Source organism: Phaenicophaeus curvirostris, chromosome 3 (genome assembly GCF_032191515.1).
Source record: "Phaenicophaeus curvirostris isolate KB17595 chromosome 3, BPBGC_Pcur_1.0, whole genome shotgun sequence".
Lineage (NCBI taxonomy): Eukaryota > Metazoa > Chordata > Aves > Cuculiformes > Cuculidae > Phaenicophaeus > Phaenicophaeus curvirostris.
The window spans coordinates 19,350,577-19,370,938 of record NC_091394.1 but is presented as its reverse complement, the minus strand read 5'-3'; the positions used below and the strand labels follow the sequence as shown (position 1 = coordinate 19,370,938).

The 20,362-nt window shown below is 40.7% G+C and overlaps 2 protein-coding genes across 5 annotated transcripts in view; both read right to left on the bottom strand.

Annotated features, from left to right (window-relative positions):
* Window positions 1-455: 455 nt before the first annotated feature.
* ROPN1L (rhophilin associated tail protein 1 like) lies at window positions 456-13,756 on the bottom strand. Of its 3 annotated transcripts, none has more exons than XM_069853470.1 (6): window positions 13,627-13,756; window positions 8,349-8,505; window positions 6,535-6,658; window positions 6,191-6,352; window positions 3,421-3,596; window positions 456-1,578 (listed from the first exon to the last, which is right to left on the bottom strand). In XM_069853470.1, the coding sequence occupies exons 2-6, from the start codon at window positions 8,477-8,479 to the stop codon at window positions 1,515-1,517; spliced, it is 657 nt and encodes a 218-aa protein (XP_069709571.1). In that variant the 5' UTR covers window positions 8,480-8,505; window positions 13,627-13,756; the 3' UTR covers window positions 456-1,514. The 3 variants fall into 3 exon arrangements, with proteins under 3 accessions (XP_069709571.1, XP_069709572.1, XP_069709573.1); XM_069853471.1 differs by lacking the exon at window positions 13,627-13,756 and adding an exon at window positions 13,249-13,268; XM_069853472.1 differs by lacking the exon at window positions 13,627-13,756 and adding an exon at window positions 9,944-9,962.
* Window positions 13,757-14,980: 1,224 nt separating this feature from the next.
* The window catches only part of MARCHF6 (membrane associated ring-CH-type finger 6), a 50,265-nt gene continuing 44,883 nt past the window's right edge, over window positions 14,981-20,362 (bottom strand). For both annotated transcript variants that reach the window (XM_069853482.1, XM_069853481.1), the window contains exons 25-26: window positions 19,493-19,628; window positions 14,981-17,266 (exon numbers count right to left, since the gene is read on the bottom strand). In XM_069853482.1, the coding sequence (XP_069709583.1) occupies window positions 17,176-17,266; window positions 19,493-19,628 (227 nt within the window). In that variant the 3' untranslated portion in view covers window positions 14,981-17,175. The remainder of the gene's footprint in view (window positions 17,267-19,492; window positions 19,629-20,362) is intronic.

The following is a 20,362-nucleotide window of genomic DNA, read 5'->3' as shown; positions in this document are numbered from 1 at the left end:
ACTGTATATGACAAGGCATGAAGAGAGCTCCCTACCTGGCATTGTCACCTCTGGAAAAGGTGTTCCAGAAAGACACCATTTACTGGCCAGCTACAGCTCATACCAGAGGTGGTAGGGCAGATCTTGGAGATCTCCAACAAGCTAAAATACCTTCAGTTGCAGGTAGTGGTAAGAGGACAAAAACGGAGAACTTGCTGTTCCCAAGCTCATGCTCAGAGACATTTAGGATCAATGTCATCTGGCAAAGATGATGAGAATATAATCTCCACAGAAACTACTGGGGAGGTACCAAGGACACTACTGATTGCCATTTTGAAATACCAGTTGTGTACACATTTCCTTCCAGAAATAACCAGGAGGAGTTCACATCCTGTAGACTACTAACATGTAAATATTAGTGATACGGGCTGATAAAAGGAGACTTAAGCCATGCAGAGGCAAAGTATGCAGGAGGGTTCCACTTAAATGATATTTTTATTATATCAATTTCTAGTCTTGTTAATTCCTCACACTGTCTGCTACAGTATGGTCAGGTCATCATCTGCCAAGCTTGTTACTTCAATGAAGTAAGCAGCCGCAAAAGAACAAGGTTGCGGAGCAGTCTCCTACGATACTTTCTTCTGTGTGATGGAGTTGCCAGGAGAGGGCAGCCAATATGCTCTTATACTGCAATCTCGCCAGTTTTACTCTATCCTAATTTTTGTCTCAATTTTTACAATTAAGTATGATTATCTGTCACTCAATACTTATTCTAGTTCTGGTTAATTTAGACTTCTGTACCTACTACAGCTGTTCAACTCAAAACCAGACTGAATTATGTGTTGGGCATTTCCTCACCTATGTGGCAAATGCAGTAGCTTTTCCTGTGAGAAAACAAGATATAATTTAAAACAGATCCTTAAATAAAAAAGTGTATCTAAGAATGGAAAAGGATATCTAAGTTCTGAAAGTGTCGTAATAACAGAGAAGAAAATACAGAATCATTGCATCCTTTCTCAAGTTGATGTTTCTTGCAGCAGCTCAGCCACGGGGTTCTTAATGTTGAACAAGGCTTGGTAAAACAACTTCTTTAATAGAGCTTATTCATTCAGACAGGGTAGTCAAAAGCAAGCTGTCTTTGTGTAAGTCAATTAAGTTGGTGCTATCCAGAAGTGTAATGTGAAACGCACTAACTATAGCTGTCCAGTCTTCTCTAAACTGAATTGTATTTTACTACTTCTCTTACAATCGCTTATGAAGTACAGGTACGAACATCCATAACAAAGTACATTTTACTCAGTACAAATAAATGAGTGAAGGTATCACTCCTTAGGTGTGAGCAACAGTATTTGTGAGTGTAACCACATATTCAATTAACATCCACTAAAAGGCCATTTCAACAAAAGGAAGTGCCAGAGAAGAGGATCTTCTTGTACTGTAGGTGCAAATAATTGTCCTTCTAACACTAATTACTTTCTTGCACATATTTATTCCTTATTTTTCCTCCTCTCCCTGGTGCTGAAGACTAGGCTTGATCAAAATGGTGGTGAGGGCAGAGGCAGGAAGTTTCTGAGCAGCACCATGCCAGCTTGTTTGTCACTGGAAAGAAAGAAACCAAATGTTTTAAAACAACACTTAAAACACGGTAAATCCTAGCATGTTGGACAAGATACAGTTGAGGGTTATAGTAATTGCAAGCAAAAGCAGTGTGATGAGAAAGTAAATCTTCCTAAAAATTATCAGTCTGGTAACTACTGATGAAACAAGTCAGTTAATTTGTGTGCTCGTGCATTTTTGAGCTGCCATGTACATGGAGCTAGTAGCAATCTAACCTAAATCTCCCCTCTTTCACCTTAAAACCAATACCTCTGATCCTATCCCTACACTCCCTGACAAAGAGCCCCTCCCCAGCTTCCTTGCAGGTCCCCTTTAAGTACTAGAAGACTGCTGTAAGGTCTACATATATTCATAGTTTCATAGATTCCTAATGCTACTTCCACGCTAACACTACCAGGAATATATGCAGTATCTTGATGGATCCTTTCCTCCATCTGCTAAAACGTTATGAGGTTTTGTCACTGAATTTTGTGGGCACAGGGCTGCACATAAACAATCCAAATCTATTAGAGATAAGATGAGGTGAGATGAAATCTTTCACCTGTAGCCATTAGCATGAGTTATGCCTAGTTAGCAGAGCTGTTTGCACAAGCCCATGAACTTTAAGATTTTGCTGTTTTAGAAGTTGACAAAAAGATAATCAACCATCTGTCTAAAGCAACAGAACAGTGCTAGTGTGCTAAAGAAAAAAAGGGAGCCAAGCTATGCGAATACCCCGTTAATCCTGGGCAGGTGCCCAGAAGTTCAGAACAAACAAGCTGTGAGCACCAACAACGTTGACGGCACATCAAAAAATGGCAGCGCAGTTGAATGGATCAATCATCAACAGGGTATTCTCTACCCAAGCCTGTAAGAAGGACACCTAATAATACTGGGGAAAAACATCATTTGCTAACAAACTAGTTGATGAAGTCAAAAGGTGAGAACCAGGTTGCCTCTTCATTATGAAACAAGCCAAAAGATTATACAACAGCACAGAAAAGACCTGAACACGGCTGCCGTTGATAGCAAAATGGACAGCAACATGGTGGGGGTTTGCTTAACCTTCACCTTACACATCTCCTGCTGTGAAGAACCGCGTCAGTTCATGGCTTTCTGACCAGACTGACACCAACCTATAAAGACAACCCCAGAGCAAGGAGAAACAGGAACACAACAGAATAGAACTGTACCCACCCACCCCAGCTTGGTACAAATAGCAAAGGAGGATAAACTATTCAGTTGGGACTATGTTCTGCCTTTGTTCTTTATATCCACTGGAGGCAACAAACACTGAAACCATTCCAGGAAGGACAATTTACCATAGCTAAAACCACAAAAACTGAAAAGCCAAACCATTTAAGACCAAGCATATGCTAAATTTTTCCCTAACAAAATGTCTAGGGAGAAGTAATTCAGGAGAGACATGACAGAAACTTCAGGCTTCAGCGGGGACTCCCTAGTTTCTCTCTCTGGTTTACAGTATGTTAAATCATAAGAGCAGCCCAAAAGATATTCCTGGTACTGGAACCAGAACCACGCAGATGATACAAACCTGTATATTATTACTTCCTACAGGGAAAATTATACCACCAGTTAGTGACATTAATATTTCAAAGACAGATGGATAAATAATAATTTATCATTTAACAGTTCAAGCCCTGATGCTTACTACTAAACAAAAAATAACAACTATGTACACTTGCAACATAACCTTAGTCAGCCTTTACTCCTGTCATGGCTGCACTCAAAGTGAAAATAGACTATTCACTTGAAATTAAAGCTTCATGGAGAACCCAAAGGTGATCCATACATTAAAATTCCACACACAGATTTTTCACTTACGCTTGTTCTTTCATTTTGTGGAGGAATGTTTCAGTTTCCTCCTTTGGTATGTCTCCATCGACACTGGCCAAATAAAAGTAGAGGTACGAGAATGTTTCAAAGGGAACGCGAGCTGCTCCTCCTTCTGGATCCTCTGTTAAGATTTCACAGGCATGTTTCATTGAACTCAGTATTGACTGCAGGGGATTCGGTCAAGAAATTAAAAGGAACAGTATCAGAACCATGAATATTCTTTGCATACCATGAGAAAATCCACACTGTAAGCCACTGAAAGTGAGTGTAAATGAGACAAAGGCTTTATCATTGTTAACTGGCTTTCAGTCCCAACTTCACCCTCCAGTGCAGGTCCAGGGATGGAAACAATAACAAAGTTCTAGGAAAAACAGGAGTAAAAAAATACTAGAATTCTATGATCACAGAATTGTTAGGTTGGAAAAGACCTTTGAAATCACTAAGGCCAACTGTACCCATCCACTACTGAACCATATTCCTGAGGACTTCATCTACCTGTCTTTTAAATATCTCCATGGATGGTGACAACCTCCCTGGGCAGCCTGTGCCAGTGCCAGATAAACCTTTTGGTCAAGAAATTTTCCCGATATCTAATCTGAACCTCCACTGGTGCAACTTGAGGCTGTTCCCTCTCATCCTGTCACTAGTTACTTGGGAGAAAAGACCAGCACCTGGCTCTCTGTAGCCTCCTTTCAGGTAGTTGTAAAGAGTGATAAGGTCTCTCCCCAGTCCCCTTTTCTCCAGACTAAACAGTCCCAGTTCCCTCAGCCATTTCTCATAAGACCTACTCTCCAGCTTTGTTTCCCTTCTCTGGACACACTCCAGCATCTCAGTGTCTCTCTTGTAGAGAGACCAGACACAGTATTTGAGGTGCGACCTCACCTATGCTGAGTAAAGGGGCAAAATCACTTCCCTGGTTCTGCTGGCCACACTGTTTCTGATACAGGCCAAGATGCCACTGGCCACTTGAGCCACTGCTGACTCATATTCAGCTGGTTGCCAACAGAGTAGTCTTAGTCTGAGCCTCATTTCCAGTGTGGCCAAATTGCTCTATTCTGCTACTGTAAAAGCTCAGACATGACTGCACTTCACTCTCTCTCTCTATATATATATGTCTGTGAGTGGTGTGTATGTAAATATACATGCATATGTATATTTATTTCTTATCTCAATGGATCTAAAGGAATTCTCAGCAGCGGTTAAGACAGACGAATCTACAAAACCAGAAAATTCATATGGTTTTGATAATTTGTTTATTGTGACATAATAGTAGTATGATATTAATTTTTAAGAATGCTGATATATACTATTTTATACATAAAAATAAAAATAAAAATTTATTAAAATATATATAATATTTTCCATATTTCTATGTAAGCTCTATTTTAGTAGTTGGCAGAAAAAACACAGAAGCAAAAAGCATGTCAAGAATATTCCAGCTTTAGTCAAATAATGCCTGAGTTCCCTTTACAACAAACATGCCTCAAAGAATTAATTCCACATATACTTGAAAAAAAAAAAATCCTTGTTCAAAACAATGCCTATAATCTGGTGCCTTATCCTTGCTGAGCTACACAGGGAAATGTGTGGAAAAACTCAGCATGGGACTTTATCTAGTCAAGGAGTGGCTGGATGCCATCAAAAAAAACCAACACACAGACCTTTTTTAACCCAAGTAGAACTATTTTGTTATAACTTTTTCAAAATTTATCCTTACCTCTTCATTACCAAGCAAGCAATGATTTTGTAAAAAAGTGAGTACTTCCTAATAGTGGAACAGCATTTTTTAAAATAAATGGAATATCTCCCTAGGGTCTAGAACACAGAACAGAGAAGTGTAACTTTATGATCCCTTAAGTTTTACTTAATGTAGATCCTCCTCTGGCAAAGGAGAGGCAGCTGCCTACACGATGGCAGACTCTACCCTCTGCAGTCCCCTGGTGTTCCTGCTCCTGCCACTTCAAGGTATCACTGTCTCTATCTCTCACAGCACACCAAAGTTGTTCATATTGATTTTGCCACTTTTGAAACACAATTTAACAGACTACCTGTGTGGTCACTTCTCCAAGGCTGTAAAAACACATCATTGCTTTACAGAAAGATACTTCAGATGTCTGGCATTTTTAAGAAGTTCCTACGTGTCCACTCTTATATCTTAACTGTGACCCTATTCAACTATGAATCCAATCTGCAATATTCTCAAAATATCATTTAACATGTATTTTATTTTTAATACTCCTTCTGTAATGTAGAAATCATTAAAAAAATATTTCATAAGAACATCAGCTCAGTGCATTTTATAATCTATCGTTCTGTTGAAATGCTCTGCTGAGACTTTATTACTGACATTAAAAGAATTAAAAGTAGATTTAGTAACATTAATTGCTTCTGTGAAAATCTAATTGAATATGCAGTCGATTAAAAATTGATGTTTCAATTTCTCCCTCTGGTTCTCCTCCATGAACATTTACACAGATGCCATAAGCCTCATTCCTCTATCATCCTCTCCCTCATGATCCAAGCTCCCTGTGGACATGCTTCCCAATAAACTGAAGGCTTAGACTTCTTTCCTGTTAAGCTCCCCTGACCAAAAGCTGATGGGGAACAGAAGTAAAGACACAAGCCACTTTGTCAGCTGCTGCAAAAGCAATCGCCATTCCCCTAAATCCATTGCCACTAATTGTTCCATGGGCTACATCATATATGATCATACAAAACTCTTTGTGTTTAGATATGAGGGCTCCTGCCACGAACGTACCTCGCCGAGCACACTGCAGCCGAGAGCCAGAATGTCCATCCATTTCACCTCTTCGCCAAAGTTGTCCAACTGAAGGATCGCTTCCAGCTGCTCCCCTGGCAAGCACAAGTGCTTCCATTTTTCCTTCAGTTCTGCAACAGTCACTGTGCCTTTGGGAGAAAGCTTTAAACAAAACCACGGTACCACAATAAGAACTCAGGAAAACAGAATGAAATTAAGAACGTGGTCCCTCCCCAACCATCCCCAACATGCAGGCAGTGACATGACAGTCAGTCTTCCCAATCATCCCCATCACGTGGGCAGTCCTCAGCAGTCCTGCACATTTGATAAAGGCCAGTTCGTACCTGTTTATGCAAGATTTTAAGGAGTCCTGGGGTCAAACCAGCAACCGTTTTCTCTGTTGCTAAAGGCATTTCAATCCTGTCCTTCACAGGAAGTGTCTCGCCTTTTGACAATGCTGAAAAATATCTAAGTAAAGAGGAAGAGAACACACTCCAATGCCCATGGCGGTTACAAGCTGCACAGAAGAAAATGCTCTTTCAATTCAGTAAACAAATCCACACGCTCCTATACACAACTGGCAGCACTCAGCCAGCCACACACACACACAGCTCCCATCTCCCCGTGCCCAGAAACCACCTTTCAAAAGGCTGTGGTTTCCACCAGAAAGACTACACGTTCCATTTTACAATGCTCTAATAATTCTAAGATATTTAAGTTACTTTGAAAATGATACATTCAGTCCTTCTTGGCAAAGGTAGAGGGATTTATTAACATCAGAGTGTGCTTGCAAAACCAGAGCGCAGGCTTTTCCCATTTGATTAATGAGCATCTGAGGGCTAATTTGTTCCCTTCACACACTACCTGAGAAACACAACCGGCTATTTATGCTGCACCGCTCTCATCAGCATTTCTGCCATTTCTGTCCACTCCAAAGTAAAATTTAAGACTGGCGCAGAAAGGGAACCAGATGCATATCATTTTAATGAAAAGGCTGCCACCACCTTAAGAGCAACCACTTCTGCCATAACTGGCCAGCAATCTGAACCAGGCAAGGAAAACTTGACCATTCCAGAAAAGGGTGCGCGACCAGCAAGAGCTGCCTGCCCATCTGCAGGGGCTCCTCCACCCATGCTGGTGCAATCTTTAAACAGAGGTCAGGGTCTGGCTGGCGGTGTGGCTGCAGCAGTGCCACGTTGCGGCTGCTCTCACCAGCCCCACGTCCCAGTAGGTCCAAGCTACCACTTCCAGCTTCTCAACTGGGGCAAGTGCCCTGCACATCCATCACCCAGAGGTGTGCTTGCGCCCCAACTCCATCACATTCCTAAGAAATGTCACAGTGTTTTAAGATGTTCCTGCTACCTTTCTCCAACACTGTAGTGATCCAGTTTCAGGATTTTTTATCTTTTAAATGGACAAGCCAGACTCCAGCCTGGCTTTGTTAACAGCTTCCCCTCCCTCACATACACAGCACAGACTTTTTTAATCTCCTCAGCTGAGAACATCTCACAGACACCCTTAAAGAGCTCGCCCACACAAACTGTAGGACAGGACAAAAGTATAGTGAGCAAGTGAGGTAAAAGAAAAAAAAAAGGAGTTAAAGATGAAGAAAAATTTAAATCCCTTAAACTAACTTTATGATGAGAGATTCCTTATGAGGACTATCATCTAGAAGTCACAACTTTTCAGGCTCTCTTTCTATTTCAGTAACATTGAAGGAGATTCCTAATTTTATTCTTGGAAACAAAGGAAAGAAACCTAGGCAAACTTAAGAATTAGAAAGCTATTTTCAGGTTTCCTTTAAATTCCAAGAACTGAATTAAGTCTCACATGAGAGACTTGGTCTTTTAAGTTCTTAAAGGACCTCTTTGGTCTTAAAGGACAAAGCAATTAACAACAATTAAGATGCATTCTTTTAGAAGGAAATCAAGCTCTCCCAGAAATACGTCAGTCCTAAGCTTCAACAAAACAGAAAATACATCAAGTCTATACCATTTGTATAGGTTCACATGCTGCATTAATGCACAGAAGCGTGTGCAATACACAGGCTGTTTGACATTCAAGCCAGCTCAGCTGCACAACAAACAGGAGCAAACAGGTTTTACGGATCCATTCACATAGCACTACATCATTATGTGAACATCCACATCCTACTTACGCAGCTGCCCACTGCAAAACATCATGTGGTTGAGTCCTAATAGCAGCTTTAGTAAATTGCTTCAAAATATCAGGTAGCTCAGGGGGTATTTTGATCTGCTGAGCACAAAATATGGTTTCTGGAGGAGGCATGGCCTGTTTTGTTCAGTCACAAGGACCTGGAAGAAATAATAATAAAGTAGCAGTTCACAGATGCAGAATACAAATGTAAACCTGTACAGGCACATGGCAGTGAACAGCGTTTCTGCCAAAACTCCCTTCTCTCCTACTCAACTGCTGGGGCTGCAGGAGAACTGACAAACTCAGAAGGGTGAACAGACAAACACTGTGAGTCTCTGAAACCCTTAAACTTGATGGCAACACCAAGTAAAAAGGCTGGAGCTTGGACTCCAACCACAGCTCTGAGTAAGGAGAAATACTCCTTTAAGAACCACCTGTAGATAATTCTGTACTGACTTTTCTCCTTAAACATCCCACAGTACATATTCGTACAATGAGTAGTCCAGACAAGTCACACCACACATAGCAAGGTGAAAGCTAGCTATACTGACAACTCAGTACTGCAAGCCAAGGAGAGTTCTGTCATTTTGTACAGAAGCCAGAGAACGCAGATTGCAAAGTTTCTAAGACCTCTAAGATTAATAGAGTCCAACCATTGGCCCAACACTGCCATGCCTAACATACCATGTTATGAAGTGCCACATCTACACATTTTCTGAACACCTCAAGGGATGGTGACTCAGCCACTTCCCTGGGCAGCCTATTCCATTGCTTAATAACCTTTTCAGTGAAGAAGTTTTTCCTAACACGCAAATCTAAACCTCGCCTGGTGCAAGTTGAGGCCATTTCCTGTCCTTGTTCCCCATGTCCTCATGGGGAACCTCCTGTAGGTGACTTGCACCTAAGGAACATGGACAAACACCAGAACAACCAACCTCCACAACTCAACCTTGCTGGCCTGCTGACGGTATCTACTGCTTGTGCTGTAACGCAGATCGCTCTGTCGCTTAATGCAAAGGCCACCTCATCTCTCCCACCTCCTATTCACTTTTATTTTTCTGTTGTCCTATTCATAAAATCATAGAATCACAGAACAGTTTAGGTTGGAAGGCACCTTAAAGATCATTCAGTTCCAAGCCCCCTGCCACGGGCAGGAGCATCCCACTAGACCAGGCTGCCCAAGGCCCCATCCAACCTGGCCTTGAACACCTCCAGGGATGAGGCAGCCACAGCTTCCCTGGGCAACCTGTGCCAGGGCCTCACCACCCTCATGGTGAAGAAATTCTTCCTAATGTCTAGTCTAAATCCGCCCCTCTCCCGTTTATACCCAGTGCCCCTAGTCCTATCACCACAAGCCTTTGTGAACAGTCCCTCCCCAGCTTTCCTGTAGCCCCTTTCAGGTACAGGACGGTCACTATAAGATCCCCTCGGGGCCTTCTCTTCTCCAGGCTGAACAACCCCAACCCTCGGCCAGCCCTCGGGTGGGAGGTGCTCCAGCTCTCGGACCATCCCTGTAGCCTTCTCTGGGCCCGTTCCAGCCGCTCCAAGATTCCAGCACCCCAAGCGACCCCCGGCCGGGCCGCGGGACACACGCACCGCGCAGGCCCCGGCTCCCCGGCTCGGGAGCGCAGCCTCACCCGCTGCCCGGCAACGCGCGCGGGGGGCGGGGCCGGGGGAGGGGAGGGGGCGGGTGGGGGCGGCGAGCGCCTTCCCTGGCGGGGCTGAGGCGGCCCAGCCCGTCCCGGTTTCCAATTAATTGCTTAAGGAAAGCAGCCTGCGCCGGTGGGGCGTCCCTGCCCACGGCAGAGGGGTTGCAACTGGATGATCTTTAAGGTCCCTTCCAACCCACACTAGGCTATGATTCGATAGTCATGATTGCTTAGAGCAATGGGTAACCGCATATGCTCGAGTTGTGTCAATCAAAAGAAAGGAATGCTTTTGTTTTTAATTAAGTTTGGGGACGACACTAAGCTGGGAGGAAGTGTCGATCTGCTTGTCCCTCTGCAAAGGGATCTGAACAGGCTGGATCGATGGGCTGAGGCCAATGGGAGGAAGTTTAACAAGGCCAAGCGCGAGTCCGGAATTCAGGACACAACAACGCTGTGCAGGGCTACAGCCTTGGGGAAGAGGGGCTGGAAAGCTGCCTGGAGGAGCAGGAGCTGGGGGGATGGTTGGCATCAGCTGGATATAAGCCAAGACTGTGCCCAGGTGGCCATGGCAGCCAATGGCAGCATTGGCAGCAGGACCAGGGAAGCGGTTGTGCCTCTGTACCGGGCACTGGTGAGGCTGAACCTCAAATACTGTGTTCAATTCTGGGCCCCTCGCTACAAGAAAGACATCGAGGCTCTGGAGCGTGTCCAAAGAAGGGCAACAAAGCTGATGAAGGGACTGGAAAACAAGTCTTACAAGGAGTGCCTGAGGGAGCTGGGGTGATTTAGCCTGGAGAAGAGGAGGCTGAGGGGAGACCTTGTCACTCTCTACAACTACCTGAAAGGAGACTACAGTGAGGTGGGTGTTGGTCTCCTCTCTCAGGTGACAGGAGGAAAGGAAATGGCCTCAAGTTGTGCCAGGGGAGGTTCAGACTGAACACTGGAACAAGGCTGCCCAGGGAGATGGTTGAGTCCATCCTCGGAGGTATTTTGAAAACAGGGTAGATGAGGTGCTCAGGGATATGGTTTAGGAGCGGATGGGTGTGGTTGGCCTTGATGATCTCTAAAGCTCTTTTCCAACCAAACAATTCTATGATTTATGACTAGAAACCCAGAATCATGGGCTGGAGGATATCAAACTTGAACTGAAGATATGTTGCACAACATCAGCTTTACCACACATGCTTAACAGGCAGGTTCAACAAAAGGATATTTATAAATGATTCCTGAAAAGCACCAGAGACACTCTACTAGTAGAAATGCCAAGAGTAATGACTATGCCATTATTAAGATTAGTTCTGAGAAATAGTCTTTCTGAGAAACAAGATACATATGCATGTAATGAAAATATAAAAAGCTCTAGTACTTGTATCTGCGTGCGTGCATCTTAAGAGGAGCTGATCCCCTAAACACCCAGCACTGAATACCTGCTTTCTAAAACTCCAAAGAGAGTCTTAAGAGTTTTATTTTGACCGACATCTACAATAACACAGAAGAGACCTGAAACACCTTAACGTAACTCATCAGCAGAGCCCATAGTGAGGAGGTTGGCCTGCAGGCCACCCAGGATCCCGGCAGCCCACCATCGCCCTGCATGTCCTTGACTATGATGATGCACTGCTTGGCTAGCAGCAGTAGTGTGGCACATCCTGCCTTCGGCAATCCCCTAGCTCCTTGGAATATCTGTGAACAAACACTGCCTGAGCTGCAAAATAGACAGAGGGCAATGCATTCCCTAAAATTCCTGTTACTCGCAGTTGCTACTGCTTCAAAGGAGAGCTCAGCCACAAGCATCTCTGCTCGTCAGCCTCCACAGCCCAGGAAATGCAGGCCAGCAATATCCCTGGTGGACTGCCCCCACCAAGCACACACAGCATGGCCTGCGCCAGATGCCTCTTAGCATCAACTGCTCCAAACCCTGCAAAGCATGTGCTGGTAAGGCAGTCCCTGGAAAACAAAAAGCATACATTTTAATAACTGTTTAATCTGTTCATTAAAGATGAATACTCTGCATAGACTACAGGCCAAGCATTGAGCCTCAAAATACTTTGCAGACTCCCAGCTACACGAGAACAGCAAACTTCTGGATCATGACATGTGTTCTTTATATGGGTAGATACTTTAAAAGAGAAGTTTATATTCTTCGTTATCCACAGTCCCTCGACACATTTGGAACTAAAACCAGCAGTTCCATGAGTTATAATCACCCTTACTATGCAGTCTACTGATTTACAGGCAGAAACCAATGTACTGCACATTTTCTCCTTGTTACTCCTGTGTTAGCAGTACACAAAGTGTGTGCATGAATTACTGATGATGTTTTGATTTTGGCATATTGGGATATCGAGTCCTTTCTAAGAAATCGTTTCTGCTTCAGTAAACTACTTTTTAGCTAAAAGTAGCATGCTTTTCATATGCAATTACACTAAAACATTTCCTTAAAGGTTACTGCAATTTGTGACTATAAAAGGAAGGAGACTAAGATAGGATAACAATAAAGCATGGAAAAACCACTCAGACAGCTATAGATCCACGCGTAAGCAAGGGAGGGAGGCTTTGCCTTCAGTTTCAGTTATAAAGGTAGTAAGGCTTAAACAATTTATGTTATGAAAAAGCTGACCAAACTCTATGAAAACACAATAAATACGCAATGGATCTTTAGTGAAAGTAGTAACTCACTTCCTAGACAAGAACTTCCCGCATATGCATTTGACATATTACTGTTATATATATATATTTTATATATATATAAAAATTATATCCATGGACATAATTGTTGCTATATAGCAGCACCACCTGATTTCAGCTTTGAAATTCTGCTGCTGCTTCCTGCTCACGTGACTCCAGGTCACAACTAGCTGAAGTAACCAATGTATACACCATTATAACGTAGCAGTATTTTTAGATTCAGTACATTCCTTTCTGAGCTTCACCAGGCCGTTTATGCTATTTTCACCTGCTGAACATGGCACACGCAGGCAGATCTTCACTATCTAGGTTCTAATACATAAATTCTATGCAATATAAAATTAATGAGCTTTGTCGTGTTCTCAGTTTTTGTAAGCAAAAAGGAAGACTGTTACTCTAAGTAAAACTGGTGTCGTATTCCAGGAACAGAAACACTCCCTGAAAGCCAAACGATTTAACATGCATCAGACAAGTAAGGTTAAAGAGCCCCCTCCCCCAACCAGATGTCAGACAACTCTAGATACATTTGATTTCCCCTCCTACAGGAAAAAAAAGCACACCTACATAGCTCCGGCATTCGCCACTACTCAGCAAGTAAGAGATAACAGGAAGTATGCATGTAAGTGGCAACATTGATGTGTGGAGTTGTGAAGTAACCTTGTCATCACTCCATTCCTCAGTATTATATTGAATTCAAAACATTCGGCTTATCTCAGAATGGTATTTGACCTCTGGAAATACTATCTTCTCAACATTTCCACTATTGAGTAACTTCGATTTCAGCATATCATTTCTCAATTATTGGTAACTCCCAAATGAAGAAACAGAGATCAGAAGCATAGCTTGTTTGGAATAATAGAATTATAAAATTGCTGTTAATGATGCAATTCTTTAGTTCCAGTTAATCTAATCAAGAACTGAAATATCAAAGCTCTAACTTACCGTTATGCTTTCTGGAAGTTGTCTCCTTATCTGTTTTAGAAGACCGTTTCCTTTTTTTATGTCTCCAACTTCATTATTACCAAGTGTTGGTTCCCTGCTTAATGTTTTTATTATTTATATCCATTTCTGCCAAGAACCCCACTCATTACTCTGCACAGTGCCAATTCACAAGGCTAGAAGAGCAAGTATGCTGACCCTGCCACAATTTCTTGACTAGATATAAACAAATGGATGGACAGTGGAGTACAAGAAAAAAAACCCAAACCCAACACTGGTCAGCATGCCAGGCAGTGGAATCAACAAACCCCTGTCACTCATGCTTTGTAAGGTAAAGGGCTGTTTACAGAGTTCTCTGAAGAACAGTGGGGCTGCTGTGTAGATTTTCTATGAAGACCTTTGCTCAAGCCTAGGGGAAGGCAAGGAAAGAATTAATGCACTCAGCTGAAAAGTGATGTGAATACTGTAATTGGTGTTGGAGTTGGCATCTTACTGAGGAAGTTACTGACCGAAAATAGTTACCGGTTCCAGAAGGCCCTCAGAAATTAAAGTAAGTAACTTGAGCTTCACCCACTGGAGAAGGGGGAGTCAGAGAAAGGATGCAGAGTTCTAACTATTTTTAATCAATATAAAATAATCTATGTAAAAATAGCCAAAGCCATCCTGCAATTAACTTCTTTCAGTACGCAAAAGAGCTACAGAGCCATCTGACAGTTGTTGTATGAAGGCCTGTGGCACTAATAACAGCATTAGATACTCAACACCACAACGGGGATTAAATTAAGCCCGTACCCACTGTCAACCCCTCCTTTCAAGAGCTAAGGTCAACACAAGTTATAGTGAAAGCACACACAGAATTTTTCCCACTTGAAGAGTAATATAACACCACTGCACGCTGACTCTAGCACACACTCTGGTACACAGCTTATCTAGCTGTCTTAGTAAAGCTTGTTAACTTACATGCTTACTATCAAGTTTCTGTGCCAGAGAAGTACACAAAGCACAGTAAGGAAAACTATTAAAACTTAAACCAATAAAAAAGTAGTGTTTTTTAATTCTTGTTCTATACAACCTCTATCTGCTTTCCCAAAATACATGAAAAAATAAGGAGATGAGATTTTCTTTGGAAGTTCACAATGGACAGTTTCAGAAACAAAGTTCACTTCACCTGGGATCTGTAAAGCAGTGCAAAAGCTAGCATCACAGTTTGATTTGAAACCAGTTCTCCATAACAAAGAGTGAATACAGCTAATGTAAGCTACATAAAGCAGTTAACAGTTCACAATACATGACTGGCCCCATTCATTTTTTTTGTCATGAATCATAAAATAACAGTAATAAGAAACAGCACAAAGGCTTTTTCTTCATAAATTTTAATGTTAAGACCAGTTTGCCTGGATAAAAACAAAAAGTTACAAGAACCACACTACTGCAAATTCTGCATGATACACAGTAGTGCTCAAAATACTTGAGTGGCAAGACCATTTTTAAACGGTTTATGAAAGATATGTAAAAGACAGAATCCTGGCATAAGTAAGAACATATGTTACCAGTGAATTTAATCTTGTGAAAATATATGTCCCACAATGTACACCACTGTAAATAGTCAAATGCAATATTTACGCACATCAAAAATATGTGGGGCAAATACTCAATTTAGCATTTAGTCAGCAACAGTGAATGAGAGAGATATTTTGGTTGTTTTTCTATGATTTAATTTTGCTGGAAATTCCTTGGTAAATCACTCCAGAAGGTAATATCTGTGGTTCAAAACCATCAGGACAGCAGTAATCCTGTAAAAAAAGCAGGTTTCTGACCTTCCACTAGGGACAGCCCAGTCCTCCTGCCACTAGAATGAGATGCATTTGGCTTGTGCTCACTGCTTAGAACATGAGTCCAGACAAGAAAAAATAGGCTACCAACCATCACAGCCTGGACCACATTAACTCAAAACACTCCAGATCAGAGATGCAACATCAATAAAAGGAGATGACACTCTCAAAGCACCTGCCAGATTCTCAAGTATTAATTATATACATATATGGTTAAGTACAGAATACTGAAGGATAGCGTACCGAGTAGCAAGTTAAATGTTCCATCAATTTTCTGATTACTGCAATAGATACTCACATTCCTCCCCATTTAATCTAGGAAGGATATAGCAATCTAAGCACATGATTTGATGCTACTTAAAGCTCTGTGATACTGTTATGTACTTTCTTAAAAATATCCACATTAAAAAACCCCCAAACATTACTGCAAAAAAACCTCTCATCTACACATAGAAATAACATGGACTTGATTTGGTGGCTCGTTTGACTGTGTCCTTGCAAAGAAATCTGCTAACTTCTCCTTGCCTGTTTAACAGCATAGGTATTTCCTTGACCCGCAGGCAACAATCAGTATGTGATGAATCACTTCCTCAATATTATTCCCATAAAAATTCACAGTGACCAATTCTGAAAGAAAAGAGGGGGTTTTTGTTGTTGTTGAGGGTCTTTTTTTTATGTAAGTAATTATGCAATATAAAATTCATTCTACAATTTGCAACTTTGGTAACTTACAGAGAAAAAGATGTCAAGCTCTTTAAAGGACCAGCTCAGAATGTTGCTTACACTATGCTCTTTGTTTCTGTGCAAACACATCAGGTAGGGTTCATTCCTCCTCTTGAGGTCCTGAAAAATTCTGTTATTGAAATTGGCTACAATTTAAGTTGTTAACCTATTTATTTTTTTCTTTGTACCTTTAAATACTTCATCATTCAGCCTTAGTAAAATTTTATTTACTGTTTTGATTCAGGAAATTCTGATTCTCAAAGCCAGTCTCCCCCGCCCCAACCAAACAGAAAATCCCAGCTGAGCCTTAACAAGTACATCTGAATTCTCAGAAGAGGAAATATTTTCTTGATTTAACAGCAACTGTACAATATTACAAACTCAGACACATGAAAAACAATCAGGCAATAGAAAATGTACAACAGCTTTGGTGTTATACAAAATAATAAAAAAGACTTGACAGCAAGATACATAGTTCATTATGTTCTCACCACAGCCACTTCATTGCTGACTGTAAGACAGCTATTTACTTTTGATATTTTCTGCCTTTCCACTCATGAAAAACCATACTATATTACTACAATAAGAATTGTTACGAACACAATAAGTAAGCTCCAAATTTTATAAAAAAATCTTGCCTCTTCACGCTATTGCTTTGTGGCACATTGTCAACAGAACAGCAGTCCAAAATAAAGTGACAACTAGATTTAATAAATTAATATACTTTTTTAAAGATGTACAATGCACATTCTTTTTAATTCAAGGTTTTAGGGCATCAGGATACTTCTATTTACACATATACAGACCTCAGACAGCATCGATAACACCAGAAAATGCAGATAAGGAACAGAGCCTTAACTGCTATCTGGATGCTACTAACAGAAGCCAAAACACTGCTGAGAGTATTACTGGGAGAGATATCCAAAGATGGAAGAAGAGTCTATGAAAAAAGGATGCATAAAGGCAAAGGGAAGGTCGAGATGTTTAATGTGACCATCTATTCTTGTGAAGACTGAGGTGGACTTGTTGATGTGCCTTGTTTACCAGACTTCCGTTCATAATTCACAAGTCGTTGCCCAACAAGGTACCTGGGATTAGAGCAAAACCAGTGAGAAATTAACAAAAGTTAATACAATTCTGTAACACAAATCTACTCTATCTCCTTTGGTACAGAAGCAGTTTTCTCAATTCAATAAAGTTATTCTATAGGTGATTCCTCTCCCCTTCATGGTTTTCAACCATACTTGTATTTTTCCTTATCATTCAGGCATTTCAAAACTGAATACACGTATTACAGGTTTGTGTTTACAGCCTCAACTTTAGTAGTCATACAACCGAGAAATATATAAGCTGAATAAGGATATGAAACAAAGAATGTGCTTGCATTATTTATATACTCAGCCTCTCTGTTGTACGATACTTTTAAGAGCACCTTTGCAGTGTCTGTTGGAACCACTGCCACTTAAACATCTGGAAAAACAACTCTGATATAAAACCCAGTGAGTGTGCTACTGAGGTTCTAAGTTCAAAAAAAGAATCCGCCACAATGCAGAATATGCACTGGGTGACAGAGGCTCTCCTCCTATATCCAAAGGGAAAACAACCTGGTTGAAAATAGTAAGCACTGTAAAGGAAGAACTTTTACTGTAGCTCAATCTTTCTTAAAGGTAGAGAAAATACCCTAATGCTACTCCATGTCAAGCTTAAAGGCTGTGAGATTCCTTTATTGAAATTCAGTTTCAACATCTCACCATCTCATTGGCTTGGCAGTTTTCCTACCTTTCACATTATTCCTTACTTCCTCTACATCACTGTTTCACACTCCTACTTTTTGCCATCTAAATTCCTTTCCATGCTTCCTATTTGCATGCTGGTTCTGCGTGTAGAAAAGCCACGTATACCTATGAATTCCTCCCCTGAAATCTCCAATTTCCTTTAGAAACTCTTCCACCACCGCTCCTTTTCTTATAGTACCATCACCAAAAACCCATCACTTGTTTTTTGTACATTTTAGAATGCCACAAGAACTTCTATATAACATATTTCAAATGTACGTGCAAGATTTAATTAAGCAACATTTCTAAACCATAAATCTATACTGGCTAGCATAACTATGTTTGCCCTCTTCCTGAAATGAGACCATTAACTTGTACAAACTTGTCTATAAGGATGGTTACAACATTTAGCATCAAAGTAATTTCCACTTAGATTTATTTTCACTGATTTGTTTACTGTTTAAATGCCTGATTTACACAAGAAAGCAACTTGTAACATTAATGCATGCTGCTATTCAATACCCATTCTACCTTAAAGATCCTAACATTTGGCTCAAAAACCATTTGTAAATAGAAATACCCGCTATGCATCCTACAGTAGGCCAAATACACAGGATACATTATGAAGGCAGGTGATGAACAGGATTTAAATCAGCTAAGAGTTTTTCTTTGAGTTGCAACTCTCATAATATTTCTAGATACTATTAATTTCACATCTACATCAAACATTTGATCCATAAGTTACTTCCTAACATTTAAGATTCAAAGAAATTTATTTTAGGTTCGACTACTTTTGTAGTCAGTGGAAAGCAAAACTGTTCAGGGTAACTCAAGACATGAGCACAATAAACTTATTTATTCCTTACCAATACAGCAGAAACCTAGGAAGATTAGTTGCTGGGGTCCAAAACTCCTATTTTTCTCAAAACCCAAGACATAAGGTAATTAGAGTAACACAAAAAGCGCTTAGAAACCAGGCAGGATAACCAAACACCAGGAAAACTAATATTTTATCAGGCATCTAAGTAATACAGAGTAATAATTACTGAAAACATTAGAAAACAGTAAAAACTTGGTAAGGACAAACTCTAAGTCAACTGAATGTTTTTTAACAGGTTAATTGGACTAATGAGTAGAAAGAATAAGGAAAATAGTTATACAGAAATGGCTGAAGAAATGGTTTTGTAAACAGCAGGTTGAAAATATGATTTTACTTGTAGATGTGTCATAATTATGATATTCAGTCATCCTTCCAAGACTACAGACAGGAAGACAAGCAATCAGCTTCATTAGTGGTAAAGCACATTCAAGTTAGATAGAGCAGAGTGTCTTCCACTTATAAAGACAGTATATTCTTGCGTTTATCTACCCAAACCACAGAAAAAAAATTGCCAAGAACAGTTTAGGTCTGCCTCAGAGGGACATTTGTCTAGAAAGCCTCTTAAAATCCATCTTAGGGCTAAGTATCTACACTATCTGTATTCAATCTGAAGTTATTACAATCTAAAGTGGAAAAATTAAAACACACTATATACTCACTTGTCATTTTTAATATGTTCATAAAGGCGCTTGAACTGGCGGACTTGGAAGGAGAGAATTCCCATCAAAACCACCACCATAAGCAGAAAAGGATAAATCCGTCGCTGAACTAGGTTTTGCATTTCAGCGGTAACTCCTACAAAACAAGACACAACCCTCACATGATCTAACATTGCTGAAGTAACACACGCATTTCTGCTTCTGTACCTGCTTCCCTACTTTGCTATACTGTAACTTCAGTAGAAGGGCTATGAAATAAATAACACAACCAATTATGTCAGACATCTGACATGACAGCTACCGAAGCACTAGCTGAAGGTTTTCCATTAACACAGTGAAAAAACATATTAAAAAAAGAAAGGGCTTCTCAGCTCTTCTTGCTTACCGACTTCAGAAAAAAGTTGACACTAAAGGTCTGCATTTGAGGAAGAGATTGAAGAATAAAATAGGACTTCTTGTTAGCAACAGACCTACCCAGCAATAAAGACAACTGAAAAAGCACATCTATCCTGCTTCTAATAAAATTATTTCCCTCAATTATGAGGACACAGGAAAGTCTGAAAAAAAAAAACTACATTTACAATTTGCATTTTATGTTAATACTGCATGAAAATATTAAAACAAAACCAGTATTTCCACCCTCTCCATGCTTCCTTTAGTATCTGACAAGTTGGAAAAGATTTTCTCAGCTAAGTACAGCTCTTGAAGAGAGACTAAAATTAAGGGTTGATTGTCCAAAAAAGAAATGAATCATCCTTTTCCCAAACTAGATACCTACATTTCTGCTGTTAGATATTATGCAGTCCCATTCTCTATGCTTGGTTTATTCAAATAAACCAGTCAGAATAATGTATTGCACTTCTCAAGACC